The 25978-nt window shown below is 38.4% G+C and overlaps 1 protein-coding gene across 1 annotated transcript in view; it reads right to left on the reverse strand.

The window, feature by feature from the left end:
- Positions 1-25978, reverse strand: part of DAPK1 (death-associated protein kinase 1) — a gene marked incomplete at its 5' end in the record, with an annotated part of 48419 nt that overhangs the window by 15086 nt on the left and 7355 nt on the right. Inside the window, 16 exons of the mRNA XM_009702537.1 lie at positions 204-281; positions 6236-6334; positions 9511-9708; positions 10740-10937; positions 12436-12534; positions 13704-13802; positions 14618-14716; positions 15869-15988; positions 17565-17657; positions 18967-19056; positions 20721-20766; positions 20909-21061; positions 21475-21501; positions 21649-21697; positions 21977-22106; positions 24029-24167. Of these exons, the coding sequence (XP_009700839.1) occupies positions 204-281; positions 6236-6334; positions 9511-9708; positions 10740-10937; positions 12436-12534; positions 13704-13802; positions 14618-14716; positions 15869-15988; positions 17565-17657; positions 18967-19056; positions 20721-20766; positions 20909-21061; positions 21475-21501; positions 21649-21697; positions 21977-22106; positions 24029-24167 (1717 nt within the window). The remainder of the gene's footprint in view (positions 1-203; positions 282-6235; positions 6335-9510; positions 9709-10739; positions 10938-12435; positions 12535-13703; positions 13803-14617; positions 14717-15868; positions 15989-17564; positions 17658-18966; positions 19057-20720; positions 20767-20908; positions 21062-21474; positions 21502-21648; positions 21698-21976; positions 22107-24028; positions 24168-25978) is intronic.

A 25978-nucleotide genomic window follows, 5' to 3' on the forward strand; every position in this document is an offset into this window, starting at 1 on the left:
GGGCATAATTTCAAATTAAAAATACAAAAAGAAAAAAAAAGGAAGGAAAAAACAACCAAGAAACTCCATTCCAGTATGGATTTTTTCAGCAGCTTTTTAGACTGGCTTTGATGAATATCTTATTGTATGATTTCCCACGGTTAAACCTTTCTTGGTATCTTAAAAACATGAAAAACCTCAGTTAAAATTCATGCATTCCCAACCTTTTTAAGTCTTGCAAGCAGACTGGCTACATGTTCATGCTGCTCTGCTCTGGCGAGATCTTCTGCTGTTTTCCCATCCTGTTAAAACACAAATTATTAGCAGCAGTTCCTTCCTTTTGCCCACCATAAAAAAAATCACATGCAACATAGCTTAACCACTCAAGGCAGTAACAAAATTGCTATCAAATGCAAATGAAATAGGGAGAAGAAAAATAACCCAACCAACAACCAGTAATGATTATGCCCACTGGAATCCCTATTTTTTTAAATAGTCAAAAAAAACAATAGTAAAATGCAAAACAACGCCATTTCTTTTACAAACTGGCACCTGGATGCCACTGTAACAAGATATGTTGAATTCAGAGTCTGAGAGCAATACCAGTATTCCCCATCTGAATTTCTCTTCTCACCAATTACAGCATGATAGCAAATTCTATGTATTACACACTGAGAAGATCTAAAATTTTAAACAGTTCACAAAGAGGGGACACATCAACAAGGTCACTCACATGAGTAGCAGGTGAATTTTTTTTACTAATGGATAAAGAATGACAGTGGCATATCAGTCACTGGAGGTGTCCAGAAAGCAAGACCATTGTAAGGGATCTGGTTTAAACCGCATCAGCAAATTTAAAAGGAGAAGCAAAGCTATCTTTAGCATTCTGGCCTTGCCATTTAATTACCCATGTTTCACAGGTCAGCAGTTTGATATTAAATAGGCTGAAAGAAAAATTGCTCACTAATTTCGCTCTTACAATTACATTAATGTTATTGCATTGTTTTAAATTTTGGTAACGGGTAACTAATTTACGAGCATTTTGCTTCTTTCACTTTCTCAGATAAGAACTTTCAATTATTAAGAAGTACTACTAGGATCTCTTTCTTGGGTTTCTATCTTCTAGTTTTTAATGTGAAACCTGCATTAAGTAGTTCCTGAGGTTACTGTAATTATTATCCCTACATATGAAATAAGTATCTTTGACAATTGAGTGTTCACCTGCAGAAGCCATTTTCAGGTTTCTATAAAAGTTATTATGCACTCTAGAACTTCAGATAATTGAGACAGAACAGGAACAGATGATTGGCAAGAAACAGCCAAAACTGTAGTTGATGGTGTGAACTGACTAAATCTGGACTAATACCTTGCCCTTAAATTCCTTCCATAGTGACATGTAATTGCAACTTTAGTAAAGAAACATTTGAACGTATTTTTAAAAAATAATTTTCCTTAGAGAAAATGTATCAAAGGGCAAGAATCTGTTTGTCTGTGTTGACCCTACCCTCCAAGTCCCAGTTAATCCTGAGTGCCTGCTATATGAGAGGAAGTGTGGTCTAGTGGCTGGGCAGCTAGCCTGCCATCAGGAGAACTGCTTCAATACTTCTAGTACTTCCCGAATTTCCAGTCTTGGGCACATCCAGGCAGAATCCAAAAGCTTCAAACAAAGGGGAAACCTTGATCCCCTTCCTGAGAATCCCTGTGGTAAAAAAGAATGTGGCCTTCACCAACTTAAAGTGTGAATTTTGTCTGGATCTCCAAACCTGTGGCCTCCTCTTAAGTCCGAAGCCTGGCCATGCACTCTTCCAGAGTGCAGCTATGTTCCTGCTGCAACACAAAGATGGAGATGGTCTGGCACACCCCAGCACCAAGCACATATGCAGTGACAGATCCTTGCATGGGCACTGTCCCTTTGAATCACAGCAGGTCCCACACCTCTCCATGGGCATGCCACAACTGCCCTGCCATGGCTTGGGTAACAACAGCCTTGCCTGCTGTGTCTCACTCCTCCATGGGGTTTGTTCTGGCTTCAAGACTGGCTTTGGCTAAACAGATATGTTGTTTAGCTCAGTCACAGCTAATTGGGCACAAACACAAAGGAAATAACAATTTAATGAGTATTGGCAAGGAGCGTGGATGGCAGTGGCTCAGACAGAGCCTGATCGGTGAGCACAGTTATAATAGGATGGAGGTGACCGCTCCCAAAATTGGAAAAATGGCAACAGGAACAGTTCAAATTGCTAAAAGTCTAAGTGGATGTGTGCACAGAGGAAACCTACCTGTAATGGTGGGACGGCACTGTCATGACCCAGAGCTCCCCCCCCCCACTTCCTAACAGATTCCTGAGCCCAAGACCAGTTGTCTGATACAGCTATCTAATCTCAGCTTCAGACTGCTGTGAAGGAAGAAGACCTGAAAAGAAGCCCCATCAGGGGCTTTCGCACTACCTTTTGCACAGGCATTGCTCCTAGGCTGAGGCTTTTGCCCTTGGTCCTCACCTGAGCAACACTACAGCAGTATGGCTGCGTGTGTCCATGTATCCCACAGACCCGGCCCCTAATTGCCAGCTTTGAACTTGAACCTGTTTCTTCACTATGGACTTGCCTGGCACTCACTGGACCCTTGGCTGACCATGGTCACCAAGCCCAATTCCTAACCTTCACGTAACCTCAGACCTGCTTCATTGTTATGGACTTGTCTGGTGACCTGGACTCTTGGCTGAAGCTGTTTGCCATCACTGGACCTGCTCTGCTTGCCTTGCTTGGGTACTGTGGGATGGGGCCCTTGTTGGGGAGGACACTGTCCCTGCTTGCCTTGTTGTTTACTCTTGGCTTTCCTTATGGAGCAACACCTTAGCAAGGGCATTGCCTGACAAGCATAATTTTTGAAGTCCATGATCATTAGACCACACAGTAAACAAGACATGCAGAAAGGCCTGTGGAGTTGATGAAGGATAGCCCAGGGCATTGGCAACAAGCACCAAGTACAGCAGAAAGAACTCCAGGTCAAATTTAACCCAAAAAACATCTTGAGATTTTTACATTTACAGACACTAGCAGTTCAGTTCACATGTCTGTTGAAAATTTAGACTGAGATTTGGAAGCTCAATTTATCAATTGAGATGACAGGTGGAAAAAGCATTTGCATCCATGACAGAACAAGGTTCCCCTTTCTGTTCAAAACTGTGAACAAGATGAGGCTGTTTAATTCTCTGGATGTCTACTGCTGAATGAACTGTAGAGCACAACAAGAATTAGAAAATACATATGCAAGCAAAATAGCAAACGGGTTTCAGAAAGTTATTCTCCTATTCAAACTTTCTTGAAAAGTATAGGGTATCTATACACTGGAATAGCAACGTGGAAGCAAAGCTGGCACTTGAAAAGGGCTTGGTTACAGGATCCATGAAAGCGTATTTCACACCTGGTGATAATATTTTATCACAATTGCTGAGTGGCTCCTTTGTTGCAAATCAGACAGCTATTCCTGCAAGAGCTGGTGCTGAGTTTCACCGGCCAATTGCAAGCATCATCATTCAAAGTTTTAAAGTAATCTGACAATTTTAAACTTGGTACAATTTTAGAAACTCACGTGAGGAGAAGCCAAGAACATGATGCCAGCTAGCATGTGAGAACAGAAATTTTTTGGCAATATTCAAACATTGGAAATGATTGTATACCCAGGAACATAGGATTTTCCAAGGTCACTTAACAGCATTCATGCAATCAAATTCAAAATCAAACTAGCCCTAAAATGGGTTTTAGCCTGGGGAGAAGGCAGGGAAATCACACTGCAGCTCAGTTACTTAACAGTGCTGAAAAATTTAACTCATCAGAAATGGCATTCTGAGAGAAGAAAAAGGTAATTAATTCTACTGCACTGGCTCAGAAAGAGCTGTTAATAAGACTTTTCAGAACAGTTTAACATCTGCCTAGCAAACTAATGAAAAACTAAAATGCTATTAAAATCACCACATGCACTTCCTCCCTTCCTCTCCTCCTTTTCCCTTCGCTCTGCCACAACACTGCTGGAATAACGGACAGTTATGTACATTCAGCCTGCTTCTCCTGCCAGATTTAGTATCAGCACAATTTACTTTGTCATCTCCTTCAAATTGACCTAAAGAGATAAAAAGTACTTTTATCTTGGAAGGACAGGGTCCACACAGGCAATTATACCAACACATAAATGAAGTCATACAGCTCAAGAATTCCCCCATCAACTTTTTGTTATATCTTCTCTCTACAGTATGTAGTAGTAAAAATACAGATACACAATTGGACGTACTAAAAAAAAAAAAAAGAGAAAAAAAAAAGGACAAAAACAAGCGACAAAGGAAAATCTGTAAAACATCCCACAAAGTCCACTGCATGCACATCTCATTATTATTGATTAACAGAGTACATGGCAATCTACAATCTAGTAGTTATCAAAAAGTCATTTTTAGATGCTAAACTTGTTTAAGCCACAATTCCAAGTTCATTGGCATTCTCCTCCCACATGAGATACACACTTAGAGGAAAAAACCACAGTGCTAAATGTACAGCAAAACAACAAAACCCCCTGTATTTTCTAACAAACAAGTAAAACAAATGAAAGAGAAGTTTTCTCCTTTTTTGTTCCATTTCAGCTATCTCAGGGATATTTTATTAGGAGAAGAATTTTGAAAAACATGGACTCAACTAAAATTTAATCACAATATGATTTCAATATACAGAGCAATAGTAATTTCTGAGCAGAATGCATTTGTTAGGGTGAGTAGCAACATAAACTGATCCAATACATCTGAAAATAAAACATAGTTAGTTGGTTCAAAACAGAGGTAATAGCATGTATGATGCCTATAATGTATCCTGTGCGTAAGAGGTGTGCATGATGAATCACAGAACGGTCAGGATTGGAAGGGACCTCTCGAGATTACCTAGTCCAACCTCTCTGCCAAAGCAGGTTCATCTACAGCAAGTTGCATAGTATCGCGTCCAGGTAGGTTTTCCCCCAGAGAGGGAGCCCCCCCAGCCTCTCGGGGCAGCCTGTGCCAGTGCTCTGCCACCCACAAAGTACAGAAGTTCTTCCTCATGCTAAGTTGGAACTTCCTGAGTTTCAGTTTGTGCCTGTTGCCCCCTAACCTGTTGCTGGGGATCAGTCAAAAGAGTCTGGTCCCATCCTCTTGACACCCGCCCTTAAGGTATTTACAAGCATTGATGAGATCCCCTCTCAGTCTTCTCTTCTCCAAGCTGAATAGACTCAGCTCTCTCAGCCTTTCCTCATAAGGGAGATGCTCCAGTCCCCTAACTATCTTTGTACCCCTTTGCCGGTCTCTCTCCAGTAGTTCCTTGTCTTTCTTGAACTGGAGAGCCCAGAACTGGACACAGCACCCCAGATTGGCCTCACCAAGGCAGGGTAGAGGGGGAGAAGAACCTCCCTTGACCTGCTGGCCACACTTGTCCTAATGCACCCCAAGGTACCATTGGCCTTCTTGGTCACGAGGGCACGTGGCTGGCTTATGGTCAACTTGTTGTCCACCAGGACTCCCAGGTCCTTCGCCACTGGGCTGCTCTGCAGCAGCTCAACTCCCAACCTGTACTTGTGCATGGGGTTATTCCTCCCTAGGTGCAGGACTCTACATGTGCCTTCGTTGAATTTCATTAGGCTCCTCTCTGCCCAATGAAAGACACTTAATTCCTGCTCTGTATATGTCAGCTAGGATGACATTTGTCACCTTAGGAAGAATGAAAAATACTTCACTGGTGCTAACTGGAAGCAGTAGTGCTGCTGATCTGACACAAATGATTTGTTTTTACAAGAATACTTGCATACTGTGCATGCACCCAACACCTCCCACCATGAAAATAAAACTTTTTAATACCCTGAAAGCAAGAAAAATATTTAAGATATATACAACACATTTGTACGCTAACTGTAGTGATGTGAAATGGCATACATCGTAATGACAGTGGCCCACTCTGCTTACAGAAAACACAATGCTACAAGTAATTCTTAGGTGTAGATGAAGTGGTAGTTTTACTGTACCTTAATCAGTTTCAAATTCAGTTGTAAGAAGGGAACAACTGGACAACAGAGGATGCTTTTCAAGCTGTGGACATACAACAGTCTATAATTTTCTTTTTTTTAAATTTCAAAATGTAATTATGTTAGCCCATTGTACTTTTTTCCACCCCATTCTAAGAGATGAATTCGTTTCCTACTATCATACATAAAAGAAACAAAAAGCATAAAAGTATTTCTCAATACTTACAGAGGTTAAAGCTTCTACATTGGCACCAGTAAGACACAGAAACCGGACAACATCAAGAATGCCATTGTTTGCTGCCAGATGTAAAGGTGTTCTTCCATACTAACATGAGGAAAAAAATGTCATTATGTTAGTCAAAGAACTTCACTCCAAATTTTATGACTAATAATCAAACATATTGTACAATTATACGAACTGATAGACAGCAAAGGTCTTGCAAAAACTGTAAGAAATGGTACTTTTGATTACAGTTGAAGCACAACTGCTTAAAGATCAACTAAAATCAAAGGCTAGATTGACTACTTAAAAAATGGGAAACAAATTTATAGCTAAATCCCCCACAATTGTGGAAGAATCCTTTAGAGTCTTTTTGGCTATATTTGAGAATGTCTTTCTAATTCCCAGTAAATTTAATTGCATTATGCTTAATTAAATATGAACCAGTTAAGAAACATTATGTCCTTAACTTTTAAAGGTCTGGATTTTATTTCAATCCTACTATTACTGAAGATGACATATCTGCAGTCTCCCCCTTCCACCCAAAAGAATAAAAGGGATGAATGCAACAAGTCAACCTGAAGAAATTTGTACTTTCAGTGACAGAGGGAAAGTGCTGTAAGTACTGCTTCTCTAATTTTTGCTTTTCTCCATGAATCTCTCCACTGACAATAGGTCCTCATGACATCCACTTCTGGTCTTTCATGTTCAGAGCTACTGTTCCAAATATCACTACCACATATTCTCTGCTTGTAACTTCTCTTACTATTACTTCACCTATTTTCATGCTTTCAATATCGTTCTCCCTGTTTCAACCCTACAATCAGAAACAAACTCACAAAATTACTTCACAAAAGAGTATTTGAAAGCAAAGCTAACTTCCTGACAACTGGAAATTGGAAAGGTGCCTGGATCCTCAAAACACTGCACCTCAACTCAAATACCATCCTGGCTTGTATCAGACATAGTGTGGCCAGCAGGACTAGGGAAGTGATCGTCCCCCTGTACTCAGCAGTGGTGAAGATGCACCTCAAATACTGTGTTCAGTTTTGGGTCCTGCACTACAAGAAAGACATTGAGGTGCTACAGCGTGTCCAGAGAAGGGCAACAAAGTTGGTGAAGGGCCTGGAGACCAAGTCTGATGGGGAGCAGCTGAGGAAGCTGGGGTTGTTTAGCCTGGAGAAAAGGAGGCTGAGGGGAAAGCCTTATGGCTCTCTACAACTACCTGAAAGGAGGTGGGGGTTTGTCTCCCAAGTAACCAGTGACAGAATGAGAGGAAATGGCCTCAAGCTGCACCAGGGAGGTTTAGATTGGATATTAGAAAAAATTTCTTCACCAAAAGTGTTAGCAGGCTGCCCATGGAAGTGGTCGAGTCACCATCCCTGGAGGTATTTAAAAGATGTCTAGATAGAGTGCTTAGGAACATGGTTTAGTGGTGGACTTGGCACTATTAGGTTAATGGTTGGACTCAGTGATCTTAAGGGTCTTTTGCAACCTAAATGATTCTGTGATTCTATGATTCTAAATAAATGCGTACGATGTTCTACTGCACATAGTTTGTGGAAGAAATGGTGCCTTCAACCAGTATTACGTATATGTGGGATGATGCCAGACATGAGGACCAAGGATAAATGGTCATTATGTTAATGTCTTCCCATTACAGTGCTCATTGCTGAAGAGGACCAGCAGAAACAAAGATCCTCTATTTGATAAGACCCAAACTCACCATTTCAAATAAACAGCACTCTAAAAATCAAGTATACATGACTACTAAAAGAATAACAGGACACGAACTATAACCACAGCTTCTGTAGCCATGATCCCACCCCGACTAAACACTTGAAAACTGATTATTTTTTCCACAGCATGCTTGTGGCCAGGCCACTTATCCCAGCTGAGCATTCTCCATTATGAAAGAAGGTGCTAATCCAGCCCTGTGCTGCATTAACTCACCTTCCCCAAAATGTGTTCCCAGCTCTGGATCTGGATTTAATTGTCTAGTCAATCAGGTTTAAGCTCAGAGGCAGGACTGAGGAGCTCATTATTTTAAATTTTTTCACTTGGCAGCTGATGATTTTAATTATTAAAACCAGAAGTGATAGTGCTGGACAACTCTCAAACAAAAAAACCCACAACTTTCTTTAGCTGGCTAATACAGAGAAAGTCAGGGCTTTGGTAATAAATGGAAGCGTTAAAAAGCAAAATGTTATTGCCAGAATATGTACTTTTCCAGGAAAACAAAGAAGCTACAACACCTGAATAAAGCAGATAGCAACATAAAGATTCCTATGAGTAAGTTTTAAACTTTGTAGCGTATATAAAATTTAAATAGGGCAGAGAAAAACATTCAGAGCTACAGATCAAGCCCTAAGCCCCATAGCCTGTCAGCAGAGTCCACTGGCTGACCTTAACCTATTCAAACTAACCAAAGAAAAGTTTCCTGACACAGCTTACTTTTCTCTTTAAGATCTCTAGGAGGAAAGCCGGAAAGTTAAACCTGTAAGCATCACATTCAGTTATCCCATACACTGCGGCACTAGCACAACAGAAGCAGCCATCAAGGCACTAGTATCTCAAAGTTTAGGGACAGGCTGTTAAATGTTCTTTTTGAAAGTGCTTTCAACAATTATGGACAATTCACATTTTTAGCTGGCCGTAATCCAGCGATATGCACTGGAATCAATATTTTTAAGGTTATAATGTTTACCAAGTTTTTGTGCAATTGTCATGTGTTTGTGAAACAATGAGCAGTAAGAAAGCTCCCCAAAAGCACCTTATTCAGACTGCTGACTTCAACTTTTGAAAATAATTTACATTTAACAGATCTTTTCATGTAATTTGGAAGAATTCAAAGCAGATTTTTCATAAAAATGTACCAGTCTTCAATTCTGTATATAAATTACTGTTATTAAATCACATCAAATCAAGGCCAGCAGCAATGCATTTCATCTGTTCTTCAGCACCTAGATGTAATCTGCACAAGGCAAAGCTATACAGCTAGGGAAGAAGGTTGGCATATACTTCAATGTCAGAGTTGAGTGGCAAATACACTGTGATAATTCACCTGGCCTCTTTGTTCCTGGATCTGTAATCATCTATTCAACTGAAACAAACTGAGGAAAATTTGCAAGGTGAGTAATTTAATGCTTTGCATTTGGCCACTTTAAGAGACCAAAAAAATAAAAGGAAAAACATTTTTCATATCAGAGAACTGGAAAAGGTCATCTAATGCAATAGGTGAGCTACTAAACAAAGTAGTTCAGAACTCATATTCCATTTACCTTATTAGTGACATCCAAATTACAACTTGCTTCACAGAGTGCCATCACAATAGGAACATTCCCATCTTTGCAGGCCACATGCAAGGGAGTGTTGCCATGTCTGTCCTGGCAATCTACAATGCATCTTTGACTGATAAGAGTTTTAACTACTTCTATTTGACATCTTCTCACAGCAAGGTGTAGGGCTATATGACCATCCTGAAATCACAAGACAACTTGTAGAGTGAGATTTAATAACGCTAAAAATCAAAGCATTTTGCAGAGTCACAATCATTTCATGTAACTTGGTGCATGTCCTTGCCTTAAGAAACACAATGGTTTTTTATTTGAGGGTGGAGGCAGAGAGATGCACGGTAGCCATCAGAACAAATCAGCTATGGGATGAAAGCAAATTTCTATTAGCCACTGGGCTTTGCACTGGAATGGATGAAATGCAAATACACATTCTCTACTGACGACTTCCCTAGGAGGTGGGAGAGTGACCAACTGTAACAACCAGCTGAATATTGTAAACCACTCTAGTTACTGACAGAAGTTAGTGATGCCAAAGTCAAGCAATCTGCTTAGTGATCAGTAACTTTAGAGACAGAGCTTCCTCTCCCTGTGGAACAACTTAAAGAGACAATGTGACTGGAAAAAACAATTTAATTCTTTTAGAAGCAAAAGCATTTTTCTGAACTTGCTTTAATAACTGTTTAGTAACCTTCAGCAATAAAGGTAACTAAAAGGACACACATACCAGAAGTACAAGCAATAAAATGCTGAATTTATTTGTTGGGATTACACCATGAAAGATAAAAAATGATTCTCAATCAAATAGAGTTATATTTTTAAATAGTCAGAATTTAGCTTATTGGAAATAGGTGTGATTTATCCAAGCCATAGGAATCAAAGGCAAACAGTAAATCCATCTTTCTTCTCTTAAGTTAGTAGTTTGTTGCCTATTACAGAACCCAATGTTCCTGCCATTCTTCACGGAGTGTTACTCATAAGGTGATAATTGATAAGGTGATAATGAATCAGCAAAAACCCAAACGTGCAAAAATAATCAGTGGGCAATTTTAAAGACTACTGCAGTTATCAGTACTCTCTGTGTGAACTGCTCAGAAAACCCACGCCACGGAAACAATGCTGGCTTGCAGCAACCAAATGAAGCAATGGAGAGATACGGCTCTGTGACACCTGTGATGTCTGGACATAATTCCAGACCAAATGCAACTCAAACTAACCTTGTCCGTTGCATGAAGGTCAGCCCCGTGTTCTGCTAAGCATTCCACAATATCATGGTAACCCCTAGCAGATGCTGTCAGGAGCGGAGTCTCCCCTTCTTTGCTTTTAATGTTCACATTGCAACCTGCTTCACACAGTGCTTTGGCAACAGAGTAGTAGCCATGCCAAGCAGCACAATGTAGTGGGGTTTCTTCTTCCTATCAACATTGAAAAATGAAACAAATCAACAGAACTGAATCAAATGCCAGGAGGAACAATTCCACAGCTTAACTTAAGACAGGAAGACAATACAAAAGAAAAAAGACACTCTACTAAGAAAGCCCTCTAAAAAGATGTTGTGATTTCTAATGCTGACATTCTCAAAGCAAGAATAACTCCTGCTGACATACCAAGTGATTATGGTAACATCCTAGATTTTCATCATTACCTGGATTCTGCAAGTCCACATTTCTCACCATAAAACTATCTACTGACAACACCTTGCATGTCAGTAATCTTACTTTAGATGTTCCCATGCTCCTGAAGATAACTATCTTGGTTCTCTCACTTGAAAACTGATCCTCATTCATAAGCAACTTCTACATTCTATGTGGTGAGGGACTAATCCAGTGTTTAAAACAGACCACTCACCAAGGAGATGCAAATCCCACCAAACTTGCAGTTTGAGGCAGATCACTCTGCCTACCACGTTCAAAAAGCTCATCCTAATGATTTAGGTGTGTTGGCAGTGACTTGGGTACTTCGAAAATTGAGTCTTCTAAAAATGCATGATGACTAGCACTTGAAACTGTAGGCATTTTGAGTTCAGCTGTGACTGAAGTTCCAATTTGCTTTTTGCTTGAACCTGCAAGGCTTCAAAATAATCACCTTCAAACTCCCTGTGCTTCATAAGTTATGTGGACATCATTAAGAAATGTTTTACAAAAATACGCTCTTGAAAGTAGCCCACTGAAAAGCAGGGAGGATTAAAACCCACCAAAAAAGTTATTCTATCAAATTCTAAGAAATGGGATATCCTTTCTGTACCTGGCAAATACCAACGAGGAGACAATCAATGCTGATAATAGTAAAGGGCTTGGACTGTATTCAAGGTTTCTATAAAAGTCTGAGGAACATCACATCCTGGGGCCCCTTGGCCTGCTGCTGCTTAAACAATATAAAGGTAGTCCTAGAGGATGCAGCAGTTAGGGAGGCTTGTGGAACACCCACACACAGTTATATTTGAGTCAAATGGATTTTTTTTTCCATTAAACCTTTTCTTTCCTGTTCTCTCACAGAGAGTTCAGAGCTCTAAAGAAGCTCTCCTGTGCCCTTCTCTCATTTTCAGAAACAAGTGCTTGACAGTTCAGAAAAGTCCCATGATGGCTAAAAACAAGCTGAAGTCAAGGCAAAAACTTAATAAAAAGTTTTGACTGAACTCACAGAGCACACACCACCACCCACACCTTTGTGATGTTGAGTTTTTCCATCTTTAAGCTTTAATTTCAAGAGAATCTGTGATTTATAACAGTAGTTGGTTCATGCACACTGTTTTTTGCATAGTCTTCATCTATTAAGAGGTATCAAAACCTCCATGATTCTGTTATTCTTTTCAAATGCAAACATGCCAGAGGCTGCAAGGTAAGACTAAGAGTTCTAACCATTCATACTAAAGCCTTATTTGTTGAAGAAAAACAGACAGTGTCCATGACTCACCTTGTCTTGAAAGTTTGGATTGGATCCAATGCTACAGAGAAACTGAACCACATCCACATGCCCGTACCGAGCTGCAACATGGAGAGCTGTCTCCCCAGACTGCAATTACAGAAGAACATGACAGTGTAATTTCCTATGTCACCCCTAGATATACACCGCTGTGCACAGCCTGAATGCCTGTATGCTGCATAGAGTACTCCTCCCTCCCTGTAACCCACCAGCACAGCTGTGGTCAGCGGAGTTCTCCCACTTACAAACTCTAGTTGTACATGATGGATACACTGCCACCTGACAGGTTACTTCTTCAAAGGCCTTCCTTTTTCAGAACTTATTTTCCTACTTAATTTGTTCCAGGTTACAGCCACAATGGGATTTCTGAGCAATATGAGGAGGTAGCTGCGTGTGCAACTGGTGTCGAAACAGATGACCTGTTTTATTCATACTGTTTCCATATGGCCCCCTTCCACCCTGTATATACAAATGTAAGGAGCTGGCCTAACACCTTGATATATACTGCTGTATTTTGGTCATCACACGTAATTATTTGCAGCGTTTTGTTGAAATTACACAAAAAAGAAATGGTATTTTTATTAGGAGAATAACCTCTTTCCTAGTAGTCCTATCAGGACTTGAACGCCAATTTTATTAATGTGCCTTGCTTTGCACTAGTTCCCTCAACAAAGCAAACTGTATTTCACAAGTATAAATGCCTCTGTGCTGGAGCTTTGGCTAGTATAAAAACATTGCTATGGTATAAGATTTTAACAGCAACTAGTTTCTAGGGCAAATGTTGCTCAAGTAATGCCACTGGAGACAAGGTAAGTGCTCATCACCTATAAATTGTTAGGCTTCGTTATACTCAACTTAATAACAGTCAAATTTACTTGTCAGATAAAAGCGATTTTCAATCAAGAGGAATGAGAAACAGAATCACGATTTTACCCTGAGTTCCAATGAGAAATCTAATCTTCAAGTGAAAATTAATTTAGGTTTGTACTTCCCCACCTACCCACCATGTACTCACTACATTTAATATGCACGCTTGGTTAACATTTGTCAGGAAAATATCAGTACATCCAGCTACTTTAAAGCTGTGTTATCACAGCCTTATATGTCAGCTTATAAAACCACACTAAAAAAGCCAGTCACATTCTTAGAATTATGGCACTGCTGAAAATCATTCCAATTGAAAGATCTCTCTTGGCTAAGATAAAGTTATAAAAAAAACCCCAAACGCTCTCTGCACTAAAAAGGAATTATTTTCTTACCTTATCCTTAACATCCAAAGGACATTTATTATCATTGAGAAATTTCAGCGTTTCTACATGACCATGTCGAGAAGCCCAATAGATTGCATTAGATCCAGCCTGTCAAAAATATTTGATTACAGATGTTATTAATCAATTTAGAATCCTAATTCTAGAATTTCAACTGAGGTATACATGCACTTAGATGTACACAGAGATATTGAATAGCTATTCAATCTTAAATGAACCTATTTACTTTTTTTAAAAAAAAACAACCTTCAAATTCGTTCAACGACCCCACATACCAACAATGACAACAAAAACCCCTCTGTGCAAGGATGATTAACACGATCACTACCTGTTTGAGAGAATAATCCTCTTCCTGCTTGTAAGGGAGTTTTTTTGGAAAGAACAGTCATGAGAGAAAAACCTTTCTGCTGCTTACTTAACCATCTATTAGATAGAGAAGCAGACAGTGCTTCAAGTTTGCTTTAAACGAACCTCAGATTGTTAAAACACATTTTGAAAAAAAGCTTGTTGCAAAGCATACCCTCCATCACATACAAGTTTTAGTTGTGATATTCCCCATTGCTAATACGTGCATTTATCATTCCATATAAAATAAAGTTCACCATTGTGTTTTAGGGCAATCACTAATTTGAACTAATGGAGGCAATTTTGTATGCATGAACTACATTTCAAGATTAGTATCATTCAAATTACTTCAGCTAATAAAGTAATCAAAATCAGGGGACATGCACTAGTAATAAATGACATTACTGAAGATTTGCTTTTATCTTTTTGCTGTGGAAGACAGAAAGCAGGCTCTACAGCCCAGATTTTTTCATTTCCAATACAACTTGGTCTGAACTGCTTGCCCTCTGCTAACTGTACTGAAAAACTTATACAGAATGGTGACAAAGCAGAACCCTGACCTTATCTTGAACATCAATACGGGATCCATGCTTTAAAAGCAACTGAAGTATCTGAATGTTTCCACAGCCAGCAGCAATCAGTAGCGGAGGTGTTCCATGCTAACAACAAAATACAAACGAGAACGATATATTTAATTTCTGAAGGACTAAGAAAAGAGAGTGGAGTAGAAGACAAGCATTGAATGGCATCTCTGGATTTCCAGTTTCAAATGAAGTCTTCAAGGAATACTGTATAGAAAATAATTTGTTGCTTTGTCCAAAGAAATTTATTGCACAACAATCTTCTGTATTTTGGAGATGAATTCACATTTACTAAATGATACACCACACATATAGGCATGCTTTTCAAACTAGGAATATTAATGTTAAGCTCTCATTATCCCAGTTTGGCAAAGATGTTCCCCTTTGAAACTTATTTACATCTACATTTTAGCCAGATGACCTAAGGTGTTTGCCACACCACCTCAGAGACACAAGCCACCAGCAACATATGGGAAAGTTAAATGGGACTGCACCATTAAAACAAAAGATACAGTGATTCCTTGAAAGATTCAAGACCCCATCACAGTAAAATAACAGACACTTTACTTTTATAGTGTTCTTCATGAACATTTCTCCAAGTATTATATAAAGAAGGTCAGTATAAACATTCAAAAAAGTGAAAATTAGAGCAGAGATGATTTATCCAAGGTTAAACAGCAGAGCCAGCAACAGAACTTTGGTCTCTTGGTCTCAGTTCCAATACTGCCATTAGCACAGCAGTGGTGCACTGAAATACTGTAGTAGATTTTCCTGAAAACGAACAACACCATCTAACCTTCATCTAACCATCAAATAACCAGTTTCTGCAGTATGGGACTTTTGTTTCTAACACTAGTGCTTTATAAAGTCAGTTTTGGCAGTCTGGTTATTCCTACATATTCTGCCATCTTCATCTACCACAAGAAACATCAACTGCAAACAAAAGCAAAGGCTGATATCTGATATACCACAGCTCTTTACAATAGATTTGATCAATATTTTCTCAAAGGCCTAGGCAAAAAAAAAACCCAACATTTTGGGCTCCATTTTCAGGTCATTTGAGAAGGCTGAACACAGAACACATTAAAATTTCTCCTAAAGAAAGGCGAGATTATTTCCCATCCACTTGTCTTTTCATTTCAGGTGTTACATTTCTGTTTTACAACCATGTTGCTCTATTCAACAGGGTAACAGTTAGTTCCCCACCACCTCAATACAGACCCACACTACCTTGTTGGGTTGATTGACATCGTAATTTGTCAGAGATCCCAGAAGGTGCTGTAATCCAGGAACATTGTCATCATTGATGGCATGAATAATAGCTTTCATCACAAAAGAATCTTCCTCATCCTTGTAATTAAATGAGAAAGAAGAGAAAAATTGTTATCTTGAAGGAAAAAATCCCTATCTCAACAGCTGCCAAGACATCAAAAAAAATCAAAAAGTAAAATTTTCAAAGTCTTTTAGAGTGCTTCAGCTGCAAGCTGTAATCCTTCATGAAGCATATGGTTAACATGTATGCATGTTATTTGAAAACCCACACCAAAAACCCCCACACTTTTTCTAGTACAATATGCTTCCCTCTCTTCACACACAAACCCATTACTCACTGAGATTCCAAACAGATTTCTTTTATCAAGTGTATTTTCTTTTTCCTCCTACGACTTTCAATACTTGCATGAAATGAAACTAATTCCATGCATATATGCGAACATTAAAAAACCCAAAAGGTACACAAATACAAACTGGAGTATGAAGTTTTGTGCCATCCAGGCATAAGACACAGGAGAGGTACTTTGGACCATGCTTTCATCTATTCAGACTGGACCAGTTAAAAATCTAACACGTAAGTAATGAGCCTAGATACCTTTGCAGGTGTAACTTTATTTTTCTCCCATGCCTTAAAATGTCAAAGAACTGAAATTCACTGAGCCAATATTTGTATCACGCTCATCTCTTCTCTCCTGAGGTTTCAGATTTTTTAGAACACCAACATCAGGCTACAATCCTTTCTGCTGCAACACAGGTGTGAAATGCTGGTCCAGTGTTAAAAGCCATACCGATAGCAGAGGTGGGGGAAAAAAGGCAAGACTGCAGAGAACAAAGAGCATGGAAGCAGAAAGGTAAAGGAGTAAAAGTGGAAACAGGAGTGCAGAGTTGCATAGGAGGGACACAGGGAAGATAATATGGATAAAAGGAGCTTTGCAGAATTTTTGAAGTTTGATCCTATTAATGAACAGAAAAGATGAGGTTACCCAGCTCTAAACGTATTAACATACATACTTTGCTGATCAAAATTCCCTTTGCTGGGAATTTGTGAAGCGTGTATTAAAACCTGGAGAGTAAGCTAAATAAGAATGCTTTTGGATTTACAAGCATTTGTAATTACAAAGCATACAGGAATTGCTCCTGACTACTTAAATCTAGTAGACGTATACAACACCACAAACTGAATACTGGCCAACTTTAAAATGTCCTCCTTTAATAACTATTTGTTGTGATACTGCCGTCTAGCATTCATTGCATCTAAGAGGGTCTCAATGATTTTGAATATTCTGTTAAAAATGCTATATTATTTTGCTCTTTCGGTACCATGAAGAGTTCAGATGCAACTTTTTCACATGATAATTGCTGCAGTATGAAAAATCCTCCTGAATCAAACTTCAAAACCATGATAGACTAATTTCTGGTACTAGCTATCAGCCTCACCATGGCAATTAATAAATTAAATTTCAAGGTTTTTGTCATGCAGAAGATCAGACTATGGATAACTAGCCCCTGTAGCGTTAAAATCTATTTCTTTGTACACATGGGATTAATTAATTATGCATATTTTCAATAGCTTAATATTTCTGTTAGAATAATTTCAGAAAATGTTAAGTTTCAGATGCAGTAAAGCATTCTAAGCATGTAAGTACACACTTACCAGAGTATCATCACTCCTAGCGACACTTATGTTACTTCTGGACAAGAAAGATCTTGATAATCTTTGGCACAAGGATATTAAGCGCACCGATTGCTTTTTAAAAATAATAAGAAAAAAGCTATATGTAAAAAAAAAATTAGAATACTTGTGATAAGATGCTATTGCAGAGGTTTTAAAGGAATACTGTCGTATTAACAAAACAAACTGGAGTTTGACTTCAACACCCCCTGTCTCCTTTTCATCTTGCATTTGAACCCTCAATTTCTTTTGACATTTATAATCCAAATAGGCTGTTCATATGCACTAAGCAAAGCTACATAATATTTTTGGATTACTACTATTTCCCCAAATTGTTCAAATACAAAGCAAAACAGATTTGTATTACATCCTCTTGTTCACATTGAAAACATTTAAATGTACATATTTTAAAGTATGTACACACAAAAACCTAAACTGAGTGTAATTTAGCCGACAAAATTCCTTTAAATGCCATATTACAAAACAGATTAAGATATTCATAGACCCACCATTTAATTCTAGGGCAGCAGACTAGTGCTTAAACTTTACAAATACCATAAATGTCCACCTATTACAGATGATAAACTGCAGCAAAACAATTGTACCGCATAGCTGGATATTTTGTGCCTTTGGTCCATAGCTTAACCTCTGTGGCTATCCTGGCCTCTGTGACAATGAACAAAACTCCTTTTCTAGTAACAGTGACCTTTGTTGTCTCATGTTTCATCTCTCCTCAAGATAAACACATTTTCAACCAACAGTCTTGCCCTTACTTCGTATCAGTGTGAATTCCCCAATGTGCATGTTGAAGGAGAAGGGATAACTGTCTTGATGAACTGCTCCTTGCACAGATCAACACTTCCAGTTAATACTTTGCCCTACTTCTGGAAAGATTAAGTGATGTCAACCTTCTAAACAGGTTGGCAGCCTAGGACCAAAAATCCTTTCTAAAAGAGACTAGTTTTTCCTCCCTACTCTGTCGAGTGTTGGCATAACTAATAATAATAATAATAATACTAACTGGAATAATTAATTCTGTGAGGCCTGCTCAAGGGATGTTTGATTTACTGGGATTACTGTCACCAAAACATGTACCTACATTTAGAAGTACCTTTTCTCTGAAAACATTACCAAGACAGATGGTGACAGCATAAAGCTAGATGCATAAAACAAACAATCCACACACAAGCATTTGCATGCAGATCATTAACAAAGAAGTCTTCTCCCACACCATCATACTCAAGCACCTCATTTATTCCACATGACTGAGAAATGGGTTTCTTCTGCCTTCGCCACTCTTAAAGGCACTGATGTTTCCCTGGAGCAGGTAAAGCTACTGCATTTGTATGTCACCAAAATTTTGATGATTTAATGAATGACTTACTTTCCATTTTCGTCGTGCTGCAAACTTTTTGAATTTCTCCATATTCACTGCTGATGCTTTTCTACTAAGTGCTTGCTGGGTGTCTTTAGGCTATGTGCAAAAGGAAAATAAAGCTGTCGTAGAATATCCCACAATTACAACCAGAAATTTCATACAGCACCTTCCTGTATGTAAGACTCTGTCCTTCAGTGGTAACTTCCACTTACATTATAATAATACTGTAATCATACTGTAATAATAAAGTAGCTGTAAGCACATCGTTTTAACATCCACAGCCTAGTGGGGCATGTAGATGGAATTTCTTGAGAAAATGCCCTGAAGGAAATCCAGATCTAAGAATATTTCACGTAATACTAAAACTTATTTTTTCATTTTAAACAAAAAAAGCCAACAGAACACTCAGCTTTATCCTTCACCTCCCTTTGTGATGGAGGCATTGGATAGGTAAATCTTGTCTTCTGGGAAGGTTTCCTGGCTGATTTTAAATGCAGTCAAACTTCGTTCAGTCTCAGTGTAATCAGCTGGATGCTGCTGGGACCTTCCCCACCCCAAAAAAAAAAAAAGAAAAAGAAAAAGAAAAAAGAAAAATCACATCCCACCTACCTGTGCAGCAAGCTCTAAGGCTGCACCCTTTGAACTTTCTCACAGGCTAATACTAAACACTAGTTACCAGTGGAGTATACCAAATTTTGCATTATATGATCCCGTACTTGGAAGTCATTTCTATGGAGAAATGCAGGTAAAGGTAGTGATGGGAAAGAGGAAAAGAAGATATGACCAGTGACGTGTGGGGAGAATGCCTGGAAATTTAAGACAGAAAGGAATATAACTAGCTACAAAACAACATGTCTTGTTGCAGGAGTGGAGACCTTAGTCCCTGAGAGACAAACTTGGACAATGCTTGCTTCAGCAGTTCAAAAGATCATTTCAACATGTTCAACATGTTTCAATTGTTTAAGATCACTCCACCAAAAAGCCAGCAAAGCACAGCCAAATGTGTAGTTTGGTGTACTGGTGTAAAAATGTCTGCCCTAGGATGCTGAACTGTGAGCTGGAGAAGCTGTGACACGGGTAAATACTCTGCTAATTGGTTCTCTAGGAAGTGGAATGGGGTCAAATACCGTCTGTGCAACCCCAAGACCTGGGAAGTCAATGGCACTGAACAGTTTTACTACTCAAAATCACAATGTGATATGGAATTAAAAAAAATTAAGTGGCAGGTGTTACTGCACACGTTAAGAAGAATGATGGCTCCCATTTTCTCCCTCTCAACCTAGTAGCACCACAACAGTTCAATCCAAACCAAACACTGGAACACTGAAAGAAGAAGTGGACCACCACCCCATATAAACTACTTTCTTCAGTCTAAAGAGGAAGGACAGAAGAGAGATGGCCCTTTTTTGCCTAACGTAAGTAAGGAGACTAGGAGATGAAAAATGTGAGAGGAAATTGGACTGGATTCAGAGAATGTATCTTTGCCAGTGTATTGCTCCCTGAAAGTTAGCTTCTCTGCCCGAGCATGATTTTAATCTCAGTAGTGGCCTACTTCCTGATTGCTAACTTACATGGAGGATATGTTAATGAAGTCCATATTCTGCATGTATTAGTTTTCATACACAAAGCTTTCCAAAACAGTAAGTTATATTAAACAATTATGCCAATTTTCCTTGTTAAGGAATTTGAAAAGTGAAAGCAAAGTATGAAATGAAGAATGATCAAAAACAGGACCAATGGAGAATGAATTATATGCTAACCTTGATCCAAGGATGCAGCAAACTGTCTTGAATAGTCATTCTCTTCCTTCAATAGGATAAAAGATAGAATTGTTTCAGAGAGTAAAAAATACATACTGCTATATGTTTATTAACATCTCAAAATATCTTGTAATTTGAAATACTAGAGACATAGCTGCAACAGCGCAGACACAAGAGAAACAACTCACTTTGGATCCTTGACTAGAAGTCTTTGTATGAAATCTTTAGCTAGGGCACTGGTATTACTGAAGAACTCTTCTTCAAATTCATAATTCACAGCAGACACATTTGCTAATGTTTCCTGTTTGGTTTCTCCAAGAAATGGTGATGCACCACTTAGACTGAAAGAAAGACAGAACATTCCTCTCATTACATATTGTAACATTGCTGTTTCAACCCTCTGAGATCAAATAACAACAGAAAGTAAACATTTTTCTTTTCTGATTTAAGACTGCAAACGTACTTTCAGGAAGATGTGATCTAGCAGTGCAAAAACCTTTGCCATGATTTCAGAGAATATTGATTAAGATAAAGTCGCTGTGGAAAATCACCTACAGATTTGAAGACAGCTTCCCATGCTATCCAAATGCTGATTAACAGCCATTCTTTCAATAATTATACTACTGCTTTTATGATCATTCATCTTGAATCATGATGTGCAATCAAAATCATTTTACCACCAAAAACCCAGAAGATAGAATCAGAATTAAAAAACCACCATTTGCAAGAACCACCCATAGATTTTGGTACTTACAGAATATAAGTTATTACACCAATGCTCCTGGAGTTGGGGGGGAATGAAAAAAAAAAAGGATGAGGCAGAGGGGAGAGAAACAGATGGAGGGAGAGAGAGGAGAGAAGAAAAAAAAAGGTTAGAACATAATAATAAACATGAGAGATTTATTTCAAGTAAGATCCAATAACTTACCACATATCTGCTTCAAGACCAAGAGGCTCATAATTTACTATTTCAGGAGCTAAGGGAGAAAGCAGGAAGATCAGTACCTAGTCAAAGAACAGATCTATGTCACTCTGAGCCTATATATGTCAGAGATAATAAGCTAAGATGCTGATGGACAAAAACACCTTAAAGCAAGTCTAAGTTGGAACTGAATGCTACAATTGCTTATTTAAATTTCAAAACATCATGAATTACACACAAATTACATAATCTGTAACTCGGCCAAACCAAGCTAAGCCACATATACTGTTTTGCAGACTGAAAAGGAATAGTTTGAAGAAACAAGTTTTCTTACCAACAAACTCTGGCGTTCCGAAGATGTTTTTGAACTCATTTCCAAAGTCAATTTTGTGCGCTAAACCAAAGTCAATAATCTTGATTCGAGGCTTTGGTACATTCCTGTCCAATAACATTATGTTTTCAGGCTTTGAGAAGGAAGGAGGAAAGAGAAAGAGAGATTAAACATAAGTATGAAATGTCTGACACACACCAGCATTCTTCAGTACTGAACACTTCTCTTTACCTCCTTCAGCCTCTTGAACTGTGTCTTCAGCAGAAAAAATCCTGTCTTTTCCTATTACAATCTAACACATGCTAAAAATTAACTACAGTGAATTGAGATTTCATGTTGATGACATAGTGCTATGATTTCCACAGAGCCAAGATTTTACCTCTTGCAGATAACAACAGTTGCAGTTTTCATGTGGACTGACCCCAAGTGAAACACGCTGTCTTCAGTAAAGACCACAGCCTCTGCGCTATGGCTATTCCAGCACTGCTGGGAGGTTGCAAGAAACAAAGTCCTATAAACTTGTATGTGGGCTTGGTTAACATTACTCCCTGAAAGAGGTTTCTTTCACACTGCACAAGATATCAGGGAGGTATATCTTGTTGCCTTTGGATCTCCAAGAGAAACTTTTGGAGTGGTCCAGCTCACAGATTTTAAGGCTCAACATACTTACAAGAAAGGAAAAAGAGCAGATTCATATGCCTTTTATAGCTTATTTTAGAATATGGACTTTGGATTATTTTACAACAAAGATTTGCAGAACCAGAACAAAGTCAGAAGATAAAATGTCACTATCATCAAAGGAGCCTGCTTCTACACTCGGTCACTTTAACTAGTATACAGAACCAGCTATTTAGTCTCCATATCCTGTGATGTCCATAAGCTGGCATGCTCTGAGGAGTTCCTGGAGCTACATCCATCCTGCTCACCTTGTTAAGGACTTCTGGGGTCATTAAGGACAGCTTTTTATCATCACCCTTCTTTTACCTCTCTTCCCCAATTACAGGGGCTGATATGTGCAAATGTAATTTTCTTCCTTCCCTCTTCACATTTCTATTGCATACTTTCATTGTTCTGCATACTTTAATTCTTGCTGCATACTTTAATTCACATATTCTTGGTATCCGGTGTCAGGATGCTTTGTTTTATTACAAGCACATTGGCAAAAATTTACATTTCATATTGTAAGAAAGTTACTTCTTACGAGATGCACAATTCTTTTCTCTTACTGACTGTCATACAAAGACCAAATATATTACTGTAGGTAATGACGATGAGACTGGAAGAGGTATGCTTACGCTGAAAACCAATGCCTTCCCCACTTCGTCCCCAGAACACAGCACCCCTTTCAGAACTACATTGCAATACAGTAATTATGCCTCTTTTTCCTATTAGAGACATAGCTGCCAACTTCAGCAGACTTCAGATAATGTTCAGATGCCTACCTCTGAAAAAAATCTTAGAGGAAAACATTCTGAAATCAAAACATTAAAAAAAGCAATAACTGAGTTTAGATACAAAAGCTCTCTTTTCATTACCAAAAGAATGCAATTAATAGTTTTTCCAAAAACTAACAAAAAAAGCCCAAAAGCAAAAAAGAGGAAATTATCTGCTCTGTCTGTTTCACAGGAATCTTTGTTCTTAACTCCGTACTATTTCAATTTAGTACCTATAAATAATGTCCATGTGAACATAAAATGTATACAAGAGCAAAAAAAAAGGTTGAAAAAAGACATCCTATTCAGAATGTTTCATCCAGATCCCATTTGCATTCCATAAAATCATAATCATCATTTTTATTTCAAGACGGCTTCCTCAGAATGGTTTAATTTCAATGGAAGTTGCCATTTTCCATGAAGAATCTTAGATTAAAAACAGATGGGAACTATTTATGCTTCAGTAATTTCTTTTCAATGGCTGAGCTTTCCCCTGTCTACATAAGCTAGCAAAACAAAACCATGGCTAAGGTCTGCATGATGGCAGATTTGTGGCTCGTGTTACAAAGGACTTCAACGCACATTGCTTACAGTTGTCAAAGTTTTTATTTGCTCAACACACCTTAAGATCAAAGTGGGCAATTTGCAGAGAGTGGAGATACTGAACACCGTTGAGTATCTGTTTGAGAAATTCCGTGGCTTCCTCCTCCGTGAGAGATTCTTTCTCAGCTAAGAAGTCGAAGAGCTCTCCACCTGCAACACTTGGAGAGAAGAAGCAGAGTTATTGATGAGCTTACTTTAACCAATAGGTTCCTTTTGGCACAGCTATTCTCAAACAGGATCCGAAAAGAATCCAGATGCTTTACAGGTTGTCAATATCAAAAAAGAAGATGAAAATTACTTAATACCCCAAATAACTACCCCTCCTCCCCCTGAAAAGAATACAATAAAAAGTCTTACTTTCAAACAAAAAAAAGTTTAAAAAACCCAAACAAACATAGTTGACTATACCTAAATTTAAATTAAGCAAAATACACCTACACTCTGTATGCACATTTGAAAAAATAAAATTAAATGTGAAGTATACTCAGAACATACTAATGTAACAGGACAGCTAGAAAATAAAACATGATTTGGCTTTTTTACTCTCAGTAAAACATCAGATTTCTACATCCTGACTGAAAAATACAATATTAAAGCTTACTTTGAAATAGTTACCCGTAGCTGTCCTACTATTCAGTTTCTAAACTCCTCAAAGCATTCACCTCTTTGAAAATACATTCTACTCTTCACAATACTGTATTACATTCATCACATATGGTGTATTTGTACTCTAACATTACCATACCTCTCCTACAAAGAAAAGCCACTAATGTCCTTAAGACTATTTCCAGCAAGCATTTTAGCTGCATAGTCAGAAAGAGAGTTAAGAGGTGAGGAGGGTATATAAGCACATTGAGATTTTTTGCATTTGAGGGAGATGAATAAACCGAAGATGACCCTTTTCTCAGCTCAGTCAGCAGTCTGGCAGGAGTGATGATAATTGTCAACAGAAAAAGACCCACTGAAGTGAAGTGAATAGGAAACATGAACTACAACTATTCTTAAAAATCAATCAATCTCCTTTCAGTTTAAGGATGTATACTGAGATGACTGTCCACTGTGGTAAATTGTTTTTCCTCTTTATAAAAGCAGCATTATTACCCAGAAATGTCTTAAGAGTCCACAAAGATGGTCATACTATCCCTTACATTTTGCATAGTATTGATATTAAAAAAAAATTCAGAAAGTACACCCTAATGTATGTTGCCTTGCTGTAGGAAAAAAAATAATCTGTTCACAATTTAAAGTTCTGATTATGAAAAATAATGGGATTAACATATAACAATAGCTAAATAGTCTGGGCAAATTTCTGGAAATACATTTGACTTCCTTATCATGTCTACTTTTCAAGAGACTTAATCTGCATTATTGTAATGCAAATTGCATGAAAAGTGTATTTTAATGAGTTCTTGGAGCTTTCACTGAGCTGCCTAGACGATAAATGAGAGCATTGTTTTGGGTATTATTTGTGTTGTAGTATTTTCTGCACGAAAGCAATTATTGAAACAAAGTGCCATTAAATATAAGAATTATAGACTGAAAGGAAGAGAGGTCATTTTAATAATTTTTTGTTGTTGTTGTAGAGACATTAAAATGGAATTACGAAAGATTAAGTACAGTTCTTTATTTTACAGAGGTTGGTCAGAACATCTCATAAATGGATATACATGCATATTCTCTCATTCTTTGCTTCTGACTGAAAAAATGGGAGAACATTTTCAGGCTAAGGTCTGTACCTCTGCAGCACTTTGCAATCATGAATAGAAACCTGGGTGGCAACACAGTGCTGGCATTTCTCTTTATTTCCAAATACCGGGCTAAGGGACTTACACATCACATGGAACTTGTTTCCACGTGTTTCCACGTGGATGTTTGCTGCAGTTGCCGGAGGCTGTTAGCTGGAGCACAGCCATGCCAGGCAGAGGAGGCAGACTCACTGTGGCTACTTCCCGCGCCATTGGCGGGCATG

The sequence above is a fragment of the Cariama cristata genome, unplaced genomic scaffold (assembly GCF_000690535.1).
Source record: "Cariama cristata isolate BGI_N322 unplaced genomic scaffold, ASM69053v1 scaffold18256, whole genome shotgun sequence".
Classification (NCBI taxonomy): domain Eukaryota; kingdom Metazoa; phylum Chordata; class Aves; order Cariamiformes; family Cariamidae; genus Cariama; species Cariama cristata.